This window comes from Sipha flava, unplaced genomic scaffold (assembly GCF_003268045.1).
Source record: "Sipha flava isolate LNK unplaced genomic scaffold, YSA_version1 82_pilon_pilon, whole genome shotgun sequence".
In the NCBI taxonomy this organism is placed as follows: domain Eukaryota; kingdom Metazoa; phylum Arthropoda; class Insecta; order Hemiptera; family Aphididae; genus Sipha; species Sipha flava.
This window is the reverse complement of record NW_020273624.1, coordinates 658,489-678,689: the sequence shown is the minus strand read 5'-3', so window position 1 is coordinate 678,689 and position 20,201 is coordinate 658,489. Positions and strand designations below refer to the sequence as shown.

The window sequence follows — 20,201 nt, the reverse complement described above, 5'->3', positions numbered from 1 at the left end:
TAATGCATATAAAAATTATTTTTATTAAATTACATTTTATCGTAAATTCTACTAATTTTTTACTGTTTTATGAAAAAATATTGAACAATATCTATAAAATGACCTCCCTGAGGTAGTACCATCTGTGTTCGATTCCAAATCGTTTGAGACAACTGTGTGCGACTAATGATACATTTATGTCAAAAAAAAAGAAAACCGAGAACCTATAAAACAAAAAATACGCATCATTGAAAAACCAGTACCATTTAAGTTAAAATCTAAATAGTTAAAAAAAACTAATATTTAATATATAAGAAATATTTTTCTTAAACTGTTCAATACAAGCTCGTTCGTGATTGATTCCATTATGTGCACTACCCAACGTTTTTTTTTTTTTTGTTTTAAATTAGTTATTTACTATATTGATCTTTGAGTTCAATGTATAGCACATATAATACATTTTAATTGTATATATCTATGTTTGTAATACATTTTTATCCTCACGGACATTGTTATCGATTGATTCATGTCATATCGTAATTTGGCTTTACTTATAGAAATATTATAAATTTTCATAGATATATTATATATATTATCTATATATTATAAATTTATTCATTAACTATTTTTATTTTGAAATGTCTCCAAGTCTAAGTTTCACTAAAAATAAATCACCTTTTAAATTTGATAGCTTATATACTCTACGGATCATCGCATGATTGTTATTATTATTATTATTTTTTTTTTTTAAGGTATTTACTTCCATTTTTTTGCGTTTTATAGCCGCTTATATTTGCTGTTTTAATGTCAATGTTAAAAAAATCATGAATTCCATGCTTAGCCGTCGGAAATCATTACAATATTTGAATGTCGAAATCGTTTTTCTTTCAACCTTTCGTTCATTTGAAGAATCCAATGTATTATTATGATATATTTTTCACGGGAGAAAAAATAATAAAAATTTTAATAGTATTTTTTTCTGCGCTATAAAAAAATATATATATCATTACGACTTAGAAAAATATGAATTAAATATGGTATAATTGTTTAGTGTAGTATTAATTTTAAAAGAAATCTATGCCAAGCTGCATAAAATTTGATTCAAATATTTTTTAAATTATACATAAATTATTTTTATCCAGATTAGTTAGGTTGAACCTGTATCCAGAAACTCTTAGAATTCAAAAAATATTTTGTTCGAAATGAAACATTATTTTTAGACTATGTTTACTTTTTACTATTATTCGAATGTTAATTGTCTATCTGAAATCGCTTTATTATAACTGTCAATTTTATTATGAATGATTTATAGCCGTACTTAAAAGCGATATAAATAACTGAAGATAAGATACTACATTGAGTTTACGTATTTTATATGATTTATTTAAATTTAAATGGCTAATAAAAATCAAGGAGACTTAATAAATTGTATTATAATGAAAATAGTGAAAAAAAAGTTAATGAAAAATGAAGTATCAACTCGGTGCTGTCATATAAATGTTTATAATTCTACTAGAAATTGATTTTATTCGAGATAAATGATTTACCAGATAGAAATATTGATAATTATATTATAATTTTTGTCAGTTGCACTCAATAATTTATGTAAAGTAAGTGACAAGAACACGGCAACATTCCTATAATTATTGATGCGAGATCAATTTTGATTAATTAATTATAAAAATCGTCTATTAAGTGGTGCCGAAAAGAACTGATGAAATTTTATTAACGAGATCCATATAACATTCTCAGTTTTCGATTTAAAGATGGAGCAGTATCATGTCATCACCGTGGAATAGCAAATTTCTCTCAAAATAAATTAATAAACAAACAGCAATTTGATAGGCCACTGATTCTCACATCTAATTAATGTAGCGAATAATTATATCTACCATACTCAAATTATGATATGGAGATACGAAAGCCCACGATAAAGCTATGCATACATTTTAAGTCAATTTTTTTTTTTTAAAAAATTATAATTAAATAATAAATAATTTTTGTATTTACGTCATTCTTCATAGTACTTATCTTATTATTATTAAAGATTACAGTTATTTATAAATGTAATTTTATGTTTGAATACTGAGGTAAATAAATATCTGAAATTCTCAGAGTTATACCACCATAAACAACGTTTAGTACTCTTCAAAACATACTTATTAACTTATTTAGAACTCATTTCCTTAATTGTAGCCCAATAAAAATTAAAAGATAAAAAAGTAGTTCAAGTTGTTGATTTTAGGGTAATGAGGTAATTCATTGTATATTTTCAACAGTTTTCTTATAAATTGATAAAAACCTAACTTTAAGTTATACAACTACGGGAATCATTATGACAAAATCGAATCTTTGTTTTCAACGTGATTCAGAAATTCATAATTGTATACGATTGAAACATTAACTGTATACGTTATCACTGTTTTGAGTAGAAAATATTTAAAAGATTTTTTAAGTACAAAAAATTAAAAATGTCGTTTTCTTAATTTTTTTTCGAAAAAGTGCATAAAATAATTTAGGCTTGATAAAAAATCTTAAGAATGTAATACAAAGATTGTCATACATATGTTTTACTTGATTAATGAAAAAATTAAGCTTTTTACTTTAAGTTAAAAATTAAGCTTTTTACTTTAAGTTAAAAATTTTTTAATTTACTTAAGTTAAAAATAAATGAACACTATCGTTTGAATATAAAATGTTGACAAGACAATAATAACCTCTACAAATTTGTAGTAAAATTTATTAGATTATCGATTTTTATGATTAATAATTTTTACAAAATAAAATTTTGAAAAAAAAAATTGGTTATTTCAATGAATTTTGTTATCAAACGATATTAGTTATTTAAAGATATTTATAAAATTTTGAATCATTTTAAAGATATTTGTACTTTATACAGATATTCGAAGTTTTGGATTTTAAATATATTAGTTGAATCACTCAAAATGTTTTACTCTATTTTCCATGAGTAACTATGTACATTGGTTTCAAGTTTAAAAAACCAATACAGCAAAGTAATTTACTCATTTCTATATTTTACCCTACTATAGAATATAACCCTTTATTTTAAATGTAAAACATTTTATACTCGTACTATAAATGTAAATTGTAATAATTATTCCTACTGAATGTAATAAACAATTTAATGTTTCAACTAGTTTTTTAAGATTTCAGTAAGTTTAATGTAAAAGTTTAACTAATATTATTATAAAAGTGTCTGTAGAAAGTTCTCAATGATTAAAATTACTAAATTATATGCCATATTAATTTACAGATAGATTAATTCTTACTTGTATTATTATTATATGTAATGATGAGACTTAATACTTAAGGTCACATTATTTAATAATTTATATTAAAAATGTTTTCGTTGGGTCTGGATCATTGTCAATCAACAATCAAACAATGAACCCTTTCAACCTCTAGTCTGTGAACTTCAGGTCTCGACATGAGGTCTTCAAATTCGAAAATTTAAATTTAGCCTGGTTTAAAAAAAAAAAAAAAAATAAAATATTGGAACTTAAAAATATATATTATCTTATTGATTATGAAAGTTTCTTTTTCGGACAAAAAAAAACAAAAAATAGTTCATTATAAAGAAAATCTGTATAATTAATTTCGATTTTATGTATATTTTTATAACAAATTTAAATAAAAAAAAATAATGATTAATAACGATATATTTCTATAGTTCTAATTACTGAACATTTTGCAATGTTTTTATATGAATTAGAATATTTTTAATATTTTTTCTTGTATTAGAACTGCATTTCGAACTCATCATAACTATAATCATAATTGTATTTAATTTTGTTTTTATTATTTTAGTATCTCAGTTGGCCTCTGCTTAATTTTAATTACGAAAAGTGTTTTTTAGTAGTGCGTTTCATGTTAGTGTAGATAAGTGATGATTTCTAGTTATGAATTGGGTATGTGATTTATATTATATATATATATATATATAAAAAACTTAAGGATGGATAGATAAACTAAAAAAGATTTTAGAAGAAACTGGAATATAAAATGGAGAAATAATAGCACAGGAAAGAAACAGGTAAAAGCTGATTTGTGTTTCGGTGATGGGTCTCAATGGCCTTTAAAAACCGAGATATGAAGATAATTTATAATATGATAATTTTTTTTTTTATTTGGTTTAGGCGTTTTATTTTAAAACATTTATATTAGTTTATACTATTCACGTATCAGGGATCTGTGAAGATAAGTCGAAAAAATATCAACTGTAAGAACTGTAGAGTAGAAGTATTGATGGTTTTGTAGCTCTCCGTAATTGGATACCGTAAATCTATATTGGTTCAAGTAAAGATTATATAATTAATGTTTTGATTTTTATATTAATATTTGAGTGCAACATAGATCTAAAGAGACGTAGGCAAGAGTTAAGGGCTTTGCATTTATTTTTGATAAGAGCGGCCCCAGTCGGTCTCCGATCTGGGATTATACTCAGGTATTTGGTTTCACTGTAGATGTAAATGGGGATATTATTCAAAGTGGCTAGTGGTTATGATATGGTATCATGATTTACTTTCGAGATTCAGTGTGATATAAAAAGACTTGGAATAATTTATTTTTATTCTCTATCGCTTGGTTCATAAATGGATTATGTTGAGTTGCAAAGGTTCTCGACCTTTTGAGGCATATGCCCCCTTGCATATTATTTAATAATGTCACGTATCCCCACTCCCTACATAATACATTTTAATATGTATATAATGCCTTAATTGTTGGTTATTGGATTAATGTGATAGTAATATATATTAAAATATTAAATTAATAATCACAAAAATCACAATTATAAAATTTCCATTAATTAATTTTCAATTAGTTCATTGGGTATCACAGTTATTATTCGTCTGCGTAACTAAAATATGACATGTAATATTAATATTTCATTTACGTTAACAATACGAGTATTCACAACCGTTAGCAGAATAACATACTTCTCCATATCCTCACCAAATGCATATGCATTCTATTTTAAGATACTATTTTAGTCAAATCATAGATTGAATACAAAAGTTTCGTCCGTACGAATTTTTAATTGACGGTAATAATTACCGTAATTTGTAATTATTACAAAAATAATTGCGGCTTTTGCACGGGACAGTTAAACGGATTTTTTCTGTACGGTACGTCTGCGTTAACAACTATAAAGTAAAGCGCTGTCTTGTCCGCAGTGACCCACGTAAATTAGCGCAAGATATCGCAAAAGACGATTTTTATTCGTCTGCCGTCCGTCGTCAAAGCTGCTCGTTGTCGCTTTTCGTAATATAACTACGAGGGTAGTGTCACGGAAATGCTTATTACATCAAAACATCAAAAATATTATAGAGGACTCGGTATTTTTACGACACATATGATAGGGAGAAATGAATAGGTTATGTGATGGCAGCGATAACTCTTAATGGGCTGATAAGCTTAGATGAAGATATACTTATTATCTCTGTTGTGGAACGCAGACCTATATCTTATGCGGGTAAGACTCAAGATTTTAGCAATGGTAGAAATGGAACCAAAAACGATCGGGTAGTATTATACGTTAAATAATTGGGCGTACTTAATAAACATGATTGTTATATCGTTTTTTACGTAATCGCGAACGATGATATGGAAGCCATGCTGGCTCATGATGCGTTATCGATTCATGTCGATAGCCAATCGGGTTATGAGTTTAAATGTAAAATATAACCAACCGTGGATAAATCATGGGAAAAAGACCGTCATGTGCAAGAACATCGTCCGTTCAGAAAAAAATTATACGAATTTTAACACCGTGCAGACGAAACCATCGTGTTATGTGTAAACCGTAATGCACAAACAAGTACAGTGTGACATGTGTTGTTTCCTGGTCGCCTGATCTCCCTATAGGGATAACATGTGATTACTTTTTACTGTGGGGAAAGAGGGTGCTACAAATCTGAAGTTTTTAAATGTCAACCCAGAACCATTAAAGAACTGAAGGAGGATCTCCGTCAAGTAATCGAATGGATTCCACACGATATGCATACGAGTGTTGGAAAACTTTCGAAATCGATTTTATATGTGCATCGCTTGCCAAGGCCATTAAATGGATGATATAATTTTCAATAAATAACAAAAAAACCTTATATGATATACTTTCCATTAATACATTTTTTTATTTTTTTTTAATTCTCCTCAGAAATGTGAGAATCCATTATGCCATACCCTGTACTTACACTTTACTCTCTTAGTATAAATATAAGATTTAACCAACGTTTTATGTTTTATAAGGTCCGTGTTACACATTTTAATTTCTGACTATGGTGGGAATACGAACCCACATCTTTTGGAGATCTACACTTTACTAGCCAGCACTTTTAGGAATTTCCACTTTTCTATTCAGAACTATGGGGATTCGCTTTTCAACGCTTCAACCATGATCGAAAACCAAAATTTTAGTGCAGGCGTGATAAAAATATTATTCCATTCGATGGTATTTTTTTGTAATAAGACAATGAGTATCTCAATGATTTGTGTTAGCTTTATTTAGCTATTTTTTATACCGCCTCCATTTAGTTGGTAAAGACCACAATGAGAGTATAATTATTAGAATAGTTTTTTTTTTTTTTTTTTTTTTATAATAAAAACGCACATTTGATTGAAATCTTAAAATGTAATAATTTATTACGAGTAGTGAAAAACGGAATTCCTTTCATTTGAATTCAGTTCATTAGTGCAAAAGCACAATGATTTTGTTGATAAGTTTATACATAGACAGTAAAGTGAACTTGAAATAATATAAAATGAAATTTGAAACATAAGATGAAATTCGAGTTCATAATACTACAAAATAATCTATTTCCAATCCCTATCACTTATATGACTTACATAACTATGAGTATTATTATCGAATTGTGTTCGGAATTTAATGCTGTTGTGTTTAATATCCAATAATGACCGAGTTCAAGTGAAATTCGACTTCGTTCGATCAAGTCTATTCCGTATAAGACTAATATTATTATATTCCTTTCAATTCGCCCCTTTTACCAAAACTCCCAGAATAGTCTCCGTTTCGAGTTCTGATTTCATGATGCTTATTTTTGAAACAAAACAAACTGGATAAAACCATAAATACGTACTCATAAAGAGATCGAAAAAAAACTCCAAAAAAGTCCATAATAATTTATCAGAATGCTTTAAATTCGAAAATCACGTTCGATTCGTTTAGTAAACGTTGAACTGTGAGAGAAAATATTACCCAAATATTTCACACCTGAGATTTGACCTACAACAGATATTGCTCTATAAAGTATGGCAGTAACTATGAGGTTAGATAAAGTTTTAAAATTCGTTTTTTTCCCCGTGAAATATTACCCAAGACCAATTGTCAATTATAAAAATAATAATTATTATTTTTAATTATCAATAATAATAATTATTAATTATTAATAATAGTTATTATTATTATAAAAATTGAGGTACAATCATTTGTATACCATCACTGTGACCGAGGGTGGAAAATGGTAGAACCAATTGTAATCAAGTTGTTCAAGTCGTCTACCACGTGGTCTGAAGCGTTTACAGTGCAGCAGTTCAACGCTGTCTACCGAAACGTCAAAAATGTAAGGGGAAGTGTGTAGCTTTCAAGGTGTCGCAGATAAACGGCAACCCTAATAACAATAACAATACTACGAGCTTTTAAAGGGTGTGATTTGGTCCTGTTATTAAAGAAATTTTGTTTTTTTAACGAATGTTATAGCCACTACATGTTTGCGACTGTTGTCCTACTAGAAGTTCACTTATCGAATTACTATAGTTCCAATATAAACTCGAAACTCTAATTACGTTAATCTGTCCACGCGTAACGGGTGAGGTTAAAATAATATTATTATCTCCAAAAGGAAACAAACAACTTTGAAGATAACATTTCGCGTTATGATTTATTCTTCGTATACTATTATATAGTATGTGTACTATAATTTCGAAGAGAATTCATTTCTAACTCGTAATTCATTTCCCCAGTCCTAACGATTTTGAATCATAAATGAAACCATTATTTACGAATAGAATATAGTCCCCGGTTTATTGGATGTGAACGTTCGTTTTTTTGTCTTTGCGTGGATCACCATTAACTCACCCTATATAATAATATTAAAGAAAATAAATTGCCACTGGGATTTAACTGCAAGTTTTTGATCAAACTGTACTCGAAAACCATGTCAAAAACAAAACATTGATTAAGGATATAACCCATTTCCGGTCTAACACATAGCATCGGTAAAACACTTATACGATCTATTGAAACGGACAACAATATTTCTGCCGTTAACAATGAAACGTACACTCAGTATTCGAAATTGAGTGAATGATATTTCAGCGTTTGTCTAAGTCCTGGTAAGGTTTCGGAAGATGAACAAATATATTCAATAAGAAAAAGGAACAATCCGAGTTTCAAATAACACGATTTTTCATTAAGAACGTTGAAATCTTCAGACGTAACCGGAAACGTAAATGCCCAATGTTCGAAATCAATAGCAATAGGTAACCAAGGGATGAACATCAACGGAGGTTTACAATTGTATTTAGAAATACACGAACGGAACCGAAACTGTGTTTACAGACACTATTTTAGTATTGTTTGCTGAGTGGTTATTACTGCACAATAGTAAATCATTATTTCAGTTTCTCTTTAAAAAAAAAAAATATAAAATATCTTTAATTCAGTAATTGAATATATTATGAGTATTGGATGTGAATACATGACACAAATACACGCATGCACATACACACACAAATGACACAGACTAATCTGACCAGACAACAACGTACATGCAGTGGTCTCATACATTACTCCTACGTTATGCGAAGTCTGAAGTCTGGGAATAAATTAGTTACGAGCACGAAGCAAAGAGACAAAATTAAAAATATAATATAAATATATATTCGTAATTCGATCCATAGACGAATTTTTGAAATTCAGATATTTTTAACAATCAGGTTGAAACTGTACGTTACCGATTAAATTAGAAATAACCGTTGTTGGTGTTATACTAGTAAAATATCAATAAATCATACTATATTAAATAATTGTAGCAGAATAAACATAATTTTGAATTTAAATAAAAGCTTTTTTTTTTTTTATTATTTAATAAAAAGCTTATTTACAATCTATACTTAAGTAGGTACAATAAGTAAATGTTTATAATTAATAGAATATTTATATAACATGAGTACGTTTTTGATGAAACTACTCAGTAATAGCACCTCTGAATTTGAATATTTACATTACTTTTATATTTATTTATATTTTTTTATTGGTTTAATGAGTCTCTAGGCCATTTTCTTTTTAATCTTCTAACATTTAAGAGATAAGAGGATTTTTATTATTTGTTAGTTTATTGCGGAATATTTTATAAAACTCATGAACAAGTGTTTTAGGAGTTTAAATATGTAAGTCGTTGTGTAGCTTTAGATTTGTGACATATCACGGGCATCCAGTAATTACTTGTTGACTGATTGACTGAAAAGCTTCTGGTGGGCGGATGTTTTATGGTTTTGCTTGTCCCCGTATTTGGATACCATACGTCCAAACAGGAGCTAGCATTATTAGCTGGCATTATATATTAGAAATTAGTTTTTTAAACTAAGTTTGGATTTCAATATTGGGCGGAGAAGGTGAGGGCGCGTGTTGCATTGTTTCTTTTCTTTATGGTATGCTTTTTCCATGTAAATCTTTTGTCTATAGTTATTCCTAAATATTTTATTGAGTTTAAGTTTGTTAAAGAGTCATTATTCAGTATTAATGGAGGGCACTCTTTTCGGTTTAGAGAGGAGTTTACTTGTGTTGATTTAATTTAATTTATTTAGATTTTCCATTGCTTAGTCCATGAACAGATTAGATTGAGATGGTGTTGTATTTTTTGTGTTACTGTTTAGGGGTCAATATCGGATGATAAGATTGCTATATCGTCAACATATGTAGATAAAATGGTATCGTTAGTTTTTGGAATGTCGCTGGTAAATATGTTGTACAGTAGAGGTGAAAGGTCGCTACATTGGGAACTCCCGCTATTATTTTATGGTAGTTTGACATCAAATTTCCATGTCTTACAACAAAAAATCTCTCTTCTTGATATGATTTGAGTATAAGATAATAAGGGGCAGGTAAGAAAGATTTTAATTTAAATAAAATACCATCGTGCCATACTCTATCGAATTCTTGGGCTACATCAAGGAATGCGCCTGGGCACTACTGTTTAGTTTCTAATGAGGATGAAATGTAGTCAGTTAACCTATGAATTTGAAGGATTGTAGAATGGTATGATCGAAAATAAAATTGAATATTTAGTATTATTTTCTTTTCAGATAAAATTGGATATAGTCTTTTTAAAAGAAGTTTTTCAAATAATTTACCACATTTTGGTAGAATATTAATAGGTCTATATGAGTTAACTATATGTTTGGGTTTATCTGGTTTAGGTATCATTATTATGACAGAAAATTTCCATATTGGGGGAAACATGCTCTTAACATAGCATTATATATAATTGTGAGAAAAAGTATAGATTTTTGGGAAAACCGTTTTAATATTTTCTTAGTTATTAAGTCATATCCAGTAGCTCTATTTATTGGTAGTTTGTTTATTTGGTTTTTAATTTCTGCTGGAGTAATTAGTTTTATTGGCGTTGACATAGGAAAAGGACCATCTATAGAACTGGATATAAAATCTAGTTGTTCAATATTTGGATTAATGTTAGCATGAGGCAAATAAAAGCTTAACAAATTTCACCTCGTAAATCTATCAAATAATGTTTCTATTATATATTTTGAATCTAATGGATTTGCTACTCATGTATTATTTTGTCGTTTTATTTTCAACATTTATGATATTTGATAAATCACTTTGTGTTTTTGCGACAAATTTAATTTTCGATTATTTTTTAGAACATCGGAATATATTTCTTTACAAAATTAATGGATAATAATTAATTAATGGATATATTTAAGAAGTAGGTAAATGTTCAGGATCTTGTTCATATTTTTTAGTCACAAGGCTACGGGATGCGTTATTATCAGGGCACGAATTTCGGCCACCTCTCTTCCTCTTATATTATACCTGTAGGCCGTTAGATAATACGATGTTAAAATTAATGGTTTTTGATATAACGCAGTCATGATGATCGTTTTATGTGAACAGACGTTCATCGCTATTGTGATTTTTAACTATTAAACTCATACACGCGTGACTTCGTCTTTCCTCTCTCTATTTTTTCTTTAATGTACGTGAAACATATTTTGTTCAAAACCATCCGACCTCAACAGTCGAGTATCCGAAACGTCAATACTCCACACTTTCCAGATTTGGTTAATACAATAATGCTCAGTTCTACTTTGTGACGCGCAACGGATTAAAACATTATATTATTACACACGTCGGAGAATTGAGTTGCACACATGGTAAACCTCTTATGGTCTAACGTACTCGTCGATAATTGAAAGTTACCCGATACTACTGTGTAATAATAAACCGTATTTTGTTCCATAATTTTTATGTATTTCATTACTATTATTTATTATATTTTCGTATTACCATATGGGTTTGAGCTGAATCTATTTTATTTTAATTTTTGTTATTTATTAATATCCACGTCATCGCAAATGATAGGCGTTTCGCAATATTTGTACACAGGGAGAGAAAAAAAATCGATTTTCCATTTTTGAGATACTAAACGTTACCGCAAGGGAGTACTTTTATTATAATAAATGCTTTTACAAAAAAAAAAAATAAAAAAATATATCATCAGGTATAATAAGTAGCTTATCCGCCAGCTGCTGCAATATTCGTAGATTCCGTACATCATCCTTAGACACGTACCATTCTTTAAAGATATCACACGGTATTTTCAATCGAGTACGCATCGAATTTGAAAATGTCAAATAAAAGATGGAAAAAATGCAAAGAAATGACGGTTATTGGTTTTTCGTCAACTCATCGAATAATAATGAGGAAAATAACATTATATGACCTGCTTACACGTCACAACGTTTGTTGTGCACAACAATTTCATGCGATAATATAATTTTATATTGTAACAGAGTACGACTTTTATAACAATATTAATTGCTAAAATCTTGTGCGAGCGTCGATGATAGTACCTAGATATTTATCTTAATGATAAGCCACTTGGCTAACGCATATTTGATTCTCGAAATACGATAGTTATAAATAAAATTTGTTCTCATCCGGTCTAAAGTTTAGTTTTTTTTTCATACTTTCATGTCACTGTATTACTAATTTCCGAATGAAACCTAGGTACCTCTTTATTTTCTATTTCGATAATAATACTAATGAGAAAACTAATACTATTGACTTGAACATACTCCAATTGTTATATGATACGAAATGGTTAGTGATGATTATAAAGAAAAAAAAATGCAATGTTCAAAATATTACCATTTATAAACGAGATAGTTGTTAATCGAGTATTGTTTTACACTTTGCCCGTGATAGGTTATTACTTTTATTTATTTTTTTTATTTCTCTGTCGTAAATCGTTTGTTCGTAGTGAAGGGATTCGCAGCATAAGACTATAAGGTATTATATTGTACAATGATATGGATTTTGGAACTTAATCACTCTAAGTTTTTCAACGTTTCATCTTAAGCCGTCTATAATTAATTCGGATGTGTATAATAAAGGCCCGTTGTGCCAAGATTTCAGTCGAAATTCGTCTTAGAGTATCGCGACGTGAATGTACGTGCGTGTGTTTAGTGCGTTATTGTTTCGTGCTCACGCGCTCTGGTTATGCAATTCAACCTTCACCATGGAGTAGCAATGGATCGAAATTCATTAAACGATTTGTCTTAAACAATCGTGATTCCTGTATGTATACAGTGCACACCGGTATCAATGTAAACCTATAATATTTACGAGTTGCACTAAGGCTGTCTTGGTGATGATACACAATAAAATATAGGTCACGTATTCAGTGTTCCGATCTGTGATTTTAAGTGGTGCTCCGTTTCGTTCGGTAATTATTATTACAGAAAATCCATTAGAAGAGTGGATGCGATTTTTGCTATGGAACATAACGAGAGGGACGATGTCATTATTCTCGGAGTAATCATGTGAAAGCTTAACCACGAACAGGGTCGAATGTAAAAAAAAAAGGTTAACAACGGTGAATCGCTGGAAACAAAAATATTATGGTGATATCACGCGACGTTGCACAATTGTCGATAGTCAAAATGAAGAAAGATATGATTTTTATCAAACCAGGTACTTGGGATATTGGTCTATGTGGTAAAAATTCAAGCTATTTTCGTCCATTGACACCTTGTCGGACGTGAGCTGTGACTAAAATAGTCTCATTTGATTTATGTAACCGAAGTACTTCCAGTTAAACTATTGTAATCGTCAAACCACTGAAGTCTATTTCATCGCAAAATTTTTCAATATCTAATTGCTCAAAATATAATTGGTCGAAAGTATCACGATGCGTACTATATTTATTCACCTCTTCTACCTCCATTGTACTATTACGTTCAATATGCAGAAATTCCTTTAAGTCCTAAGAACGCATCAGCCGTCGCAGCAGTATCTCTTAACGTGTGTACACACTTTATTGTTACATCGCCAAGAGCCGAAACTATTTGGACCTCATTGATGCAGCCTTCTATTCCTACTGCGATCCTACACCCGACAACATTCGGTACACGGACAGCAATATCGATTCGGAGTAAAACACCACGTGATTCATACGGGATATTCATTCATAAGGGAGTCGGTGTTGTGTATCGTAAAGTTTTGTCGAACAATCGGTCCTGCATATAATTGAATTTAAGTCACGATTATGTTTTTTTGACTTTCCATACCGACTTCCGGAACTCGGCTTGCCCACGTTTTAACCGTTGTTGATACTACCGCGATAATACATTTATTTTTATTTATTTATTTATTTGTTAATTTATATATTTTTTTGATTTAGTGCTCTTTCATCGGGCCATCTTGCTCAGTGGGTCGCCGTTGAGCCCGTTATCGTTGGTCAGGGACCCAGTGCACTATGGCCATCAGGTGGCCAAGCTGGTCAACTGTTCGCCGGACTTGCAGCATATGCACCTGCTCAACTGTTTGCGAAACACGCCTTTGGATCAGCTGCTGAACACGCAGCTCCGCGTGCCAGAATTCACTACCGCGTTCGGACCAAGCGTGGATGGTGTCATCATAGACGTCGGTATGCCCGAGTCCGGCAGACTCGGGACACAATCGAGTAAGCAAACAACAAACCTATATCGATGAATTCCGATACCGTTAACTTTGCCGTCAATGCGCACAACTGCATTTATTAGCCTGTTTTGTCTGTAATGGACAGAAGGGTAGCCAGGATTTTTCTTCGGTGGGGGAGGGGCTGATAAATTTTTACACAGTGGTGGTTCAGTTTTTTGTAACCAATGCACAATATTATATGCATTAAATACCTACTACTACAGATAGATAAGTGATAATACTAAAATGTTTAAATATTTTTACTTTTTTAGCGATTTTCATAAACCATTAATATTATTTTTTTAATAATTCAGGGGGGAGGGGCTGCGTCACCCACCAACCCCCCTTCATTGGGTACGACATTGGTAATGAATCTATGACAATTGAGTTCAGACAATCGAGTGAAAGACAATTGAGCACGAGGAAAATTAAGCGTGAGACTTACGAGTTCAGTATTGAAAAAAAAACATTATACAGGCAATTTTATAAAATAAAAAAAATTAAAATTAAAATAGTTATCATCTTTATTTTTCTTGTTATTTCATCAATGCACCAATATGCTCGAACTTAATTTTCTTTACTCTTAATCGTTTATTTATCAATTTTCTGTGCTCAATTGTCGAAATACGATTTATAATACAACAGGCTGTAAGTATTCAAACACAAACAGTTATTGTTATTCACTATTAGTTACATCAGCTAAAATTCATCGAAAAAAATTCCCAGAAAAAAGCTTCAAACCAAAATAAACTAAAGACATACGATCAAGCAAAATGAAGAGATAAAAAAATGGTTTTCATATCAGCAAGTTTTATAATCTTGAATAATTCGGAATTATATTTACAATAATATAAGTTAATAAATACGGAAAAACGTATCATACGCCAATTTAAACACATCAGATAGATATATTTATTATATTTTATGATAAATTGCATAGAATTTTTGTTTGTGCTCAATTTAAATTGAACTTAAACTCATCTTAGTTTATCATTTAAATATCTGGTGTTAGGTACGAGAAAAAAGTTTGCATTGCGTTTAAACTTTTTATTTTATAATGTATATTCTATGAAGTGATAAGTAATCGTTGTTTTTAATTAATGGTATGTATATAGCATATTATGTTTATATAGATATATATATATATATATATGTGAATAATTTATTTTACTAAGAACAACTATAGATGATTCCGTAAGGCTAAACGGACAGTGGACAAGAATAAATAATAACAAAAAAACCTCAATAACGCACCATTACGGCAACTATGGTGCTCGGAGAGTATTGGTTACCAATGGAAACTTAATCCAAAGTGCCAAAGGAACTCGAAGGTGTTTTGTTTATCCCAAGAGGGCTCTTATCGTACATGCTAATGGGCCCGTAGAGGTTATTCTCTATAAGTACAGGTCGATTTGAATAAATGGGATTGGCTCGCAGTGCCCCGATTTTTGAATAAGCTGCTTTTATGCAAATAAATGGATAATCTACCTTAGACGACCAACAAGTACGCACGCACGTACGCGCAAATGTATACAAGTACTTATCTGTATGCATCATATAAAGTACATACATACATGTTCTTTAATATCTTATACATCTCAAAATCGTGATTCGCGTTAATTATTAAATGTATTGATTAATATAAGAGTATATAAATCACAATATTATTATATATTTTTAATGAAGTAAACTAAAGATTTGGAATAGTGGCTTAGTTATTGTCTCCTGCGGAAGAAACAGTTGCTTCTCAGAAAAACCATACAGTTCACGAACTGTAAAGAACTTCTATTTCATGGATTTTTCATATGGAACCATAAAATGTCTGTAGAAAAACATTTTTATTTAACAATTTTTTTATTTTTATTTTTTATAATAATTACGTAATATTATTTCTTTATCGACATAGTTATTAATTTTACACAGAAATTTGTAGAGTTTGAACCGGTGAATGGTCATTAATTATAATTACTTTTTGTTAAATCGACTAATTCACTTCATAGATCAGTGGTTCCATACTATATCGTATAACTAGGCCATATATCAGCATAACTTATATCTAAATTTTTGATTTAAGTGATATTATTACATATGTTTAATAAATAATGATATTTCTGGTTATAATAATATTAACAAAACTATATAAAAAATGTTATAATTACACAAAGAAAATTAATAGGTTTATTGACAACTTAAGTGAGCGAACATTTTACACTTTTAAAATATTTTAATGTATTTCCATTTTTATATTATAAATACAGAAATAAATTTTGAGAATAATGTAATGTTAAAATTATCCAGTTTTAATTCAGATATATCGAATCTTTTGAGGGGGACAAGCAAAGTCCAAAATCTTATTAAATTGTTTTTTAATTACTTTTATAATAACTAGATAATAACTGTCCTATCTTCAATATATATATATATACATATATGTATACATTGCTATTAGTGGAAATCGAAGCTTTTTTTACGAACATTTGATGATCCACACAACTAAAAAGGATGGGAACATTAAAAAAAGAAGTTAACAGAATTATTTTTGTTTTCAAAACGCTTTTTTATAATTCTACTGCATCACTTCCTATTATTGATGTTTCCGCACCACTGTTTATGCCTACTTTAGCAACTCTCGTTATGTTTCCTTGCCATTTTATACCATAGAAAAAAAAAAAAAAAAACATAAAATCAGAAAGGTTAGTACTGTCAGTATGTACGACTTTGGTTAGAACTTTACTTCTACGAAAAGTTATATCGTGGTAACGATTTAAAACGCGCATGCATGATGACAATACTTTTTCATGCGGCATTCATGTGAACAATGGATAAATTCGTATTCGTCATGATGGCAAGAGCATTTTTATAATGTTATCGAGAATTCGAGACCAGTTTATCGATCAAATAAACGCGTGTAGAGGATTTATAAACGCGTGATGGAGTTGCAAAACGAGTTGGTAGATTTGAGGGAGGGTGGAGGAAATAAAAAAATATCTCCTTCGGTTTACAATTCAAATCCGGATCGACTCGACTGATTGGAAACAAAAAACGGATCGTACTAAGGGATGTAATTTTTCCCGTAAACATGTGCAGTAGCTGTATTGCGAAAAACAAAAGATCGAATTTGGTGAACGGATGAGGTGAATATAATATATTCACAAAATGTCGACTGTTTTCGACAAAATAAGTTTTCCGCGCGCGTACAGTGTACCCATAACGAAATACGGTACATGGTACAATAATGAATCGTTATAGGACTTATAATAACTTATCTTCCATACGCGTGCACACACACACACACAAATTCACACAAACGGGCGCACACCCGTGATTTGACTAATTTCATTCGTGACAAATTGACTGCGCACCCACTCCTCACACTTCCTCGCACCGACGTTTGCCACCCCAGTCGTCACGAGTTCAAACGAGATGCGATTGCGCACGTCGCGATCCGCCACGCAGTTTTCTTGTCGCATTAACATTGCCGACGCGTAAATTTATACGCTCTCGCGTTGCACATATGTTATACACATATTTTACGACGTCGTTAAGACAGGGACACGCGTGAGACTTATAAATATGGATACGTATTGCTCTACATGTATATTTATATGTTTACCCATCGTCGGCGGCCGGATGACATCAAAAACATTCGCATACGTACAAACGCGTCTGGCGACACCGCTTTTCCGTGGCTGTAATGTTGTCCTACTGCACGAAACACGTAAATAACATATTTAATATCGTATTATATAGTCATCAAAACGGAAAATACGTTTTATGCAATACGTCTCCGGTAGTGAGATTTAGCAATTCCGGACGGACGATTTCATCAGAGATTCCGCAACGCAGACACGGGCCATCGCGTGCGATCGTTTGCAATGGCGGACGGGTGAGCGCTTTTCTCCGAACGGGGCGGCACGGTTATAGACGTCGTGCCATCACATTTTCCTCCACGAGCACTATTAGGGTGTAGAACAGGGTAAAAACCAATTTTTATCTACGATTGGCCTAGGCGTTTACGGTCAATTGACACTACAGCCTCGGCCCTTCAACTTTTAATATTTTATTTCTGAATCAATGAAACATCGATGCGTACAATTATTATTCCTCTCGGATACAATTAATAACAATATTTCTTAAGGGTAAACTGTTCTTTTCACGATGTAGATAACAATACGCTTGGCAATAGACATTTTAAAGGTATGCACACTGTATGTTTTATGCAGAAATTTTCTATAGTGATACCACAAGAAACGCTATTTCAACAATTGAGCTGGTGGTGGGAAAAAATTAGCCTTTCGAATAACTATTTGCAAACGCTTAAATAAAAAAAAAACTGAGATGATGCTTCCCTTACCATTACGGTAAACCGCCTTACAGTACAGGTACATTTATGAAATATTGATTACTTTCTTTCAATCCTGACGTTCTTAAAACTCTGAAATCGCGAAACAGTTGAAAGACATGACTAGGGAATTTATTTAGTAAAAAATTAAAAATATTTAAATATATATTTGTTTATTACTTCATAAATATTTATTTATAATATTATTTATAATATTAATAATTTATTATAATATTAAAATATTGAAATTGAAAATAAGATATAATTCATTATAATTTATAAATAATATATAATTCGAGAATAAAAATGTTTATTCTGTGTAACGAATACAAACGTTCGGGGTGGACGTGTGTATGCGCAAATAAAATAATACAAATATTTAATATTATGACAACTTGTTTATTACCATTTGAACTTTGAACATAATACAAATTAACATATATAAAGTAGTGTAATATGTTTTACACGAATAACAAAATTAAACACACAACAAAATGAATACATGTGATAAGTTATTTTAATAAACAAAACAAAATACACGTTTGTTGTTATAACACGGATAGACGTAGGTTTACGGGTATATTTACGTGTATGCGGCTCTGGTGGAAATCAACTGCTATATAGAACGCAGTGTTAGTGAACCACGTTGAAAATGACGACAGGATAACACCCGATGGTGACCAAATCACAAACGTGCACGGAAAGGTCCGAGAAGAACTTCGTGATAACCCGGACTATACACTGTGACGTGTACCGTGGTCATCGACGAATGTAATGCAGCGGAGGACGCGTTACGAATTATGGTGTCGACGTTGGTCCGTGATAGCCTGGTCTATACACGGTTAAGTGTACCGTAGCTATCAAAGGATGAGCGCTGCGGCGAAGACACCAACGGCCGTGACGATACGAACAACACCGACGACGAATAACGGCGGAGGTGACGGCGACAGTATTGACGACGGTGGGAAAGCACTATGCTCCTCGGCAGTAGTTACTGTCACACAATGCACGACACTCTGGTCTTTACACGGGTTAGGTGTACCGTGAGTGTCGATATTGAGTGGAGGCACTGGGCGTGGTATGCAGTCGACACTTATGGTCGAAAGGTTTTGCCGTTGGCTTGACACCGATTCCGAACTGTGACTGCAACGACTGCTTTCAGAGCAGGGTGATTGGTACGGCGATTTCGAGGTGTATATCAAGGCATCTATGGGCACACCCCGAGAGCAGATTTACATATGAAAAACATGATTTTGTATCGGTATTCTCCTCCTGACGGAATTGTGGGTGGTCGGTATGATTTCTGAAAGGGTCGATGTGAAATAATTCGTGACCCGAACGGGTTAAATAAACATAAAAATAAAGAAAAAATTCGACAGTTGAGTCGGGCGGCCGCTGTGTACAATCTAGATGGTGTGATAGCGCCATCTGTCGACTGTTTTCGGTCGCCCGACTATTTGTGTACTACGATTAGTCGGTGCGTGTAGTATCACCATTAGCCGCTACCTACTGCGCAACATGTGCGGGGTATCTATGATGTACCGTTACATCTGAATCATCCAGATATTCTTCATGGGAAAAACAATTAGAAACGACATATAATTTGAGATTTTCAAATTTTAAATTACGGCGATT

The 20,201-nt window shown here is 31.2% G+C and overlaps 1 protein-coding gene across 1 annotated transcript in view; it reads left to right on the top strand.

Moving 5' to 3' along the window:
- LOC112693220 (neuroligin-4, X-linked-like) overlaps window positions 1-20,201 on the top strand; it is a 421,733-nt gene that overhangs the window by 314,186 nt on the left and 87,346 nt on the right. Inside the window, exon 5 of the mRNA XM_025568195.1 lies at window positions 13,947-14,228. Within this exon, the coding sequence (XP_025423980.1) occupies window positions 13,947-14,228 (282 nt within the window). The remainder of the gene's footprint in view (window positions 1-13,946; window positions 14,229-20,201) is intronic.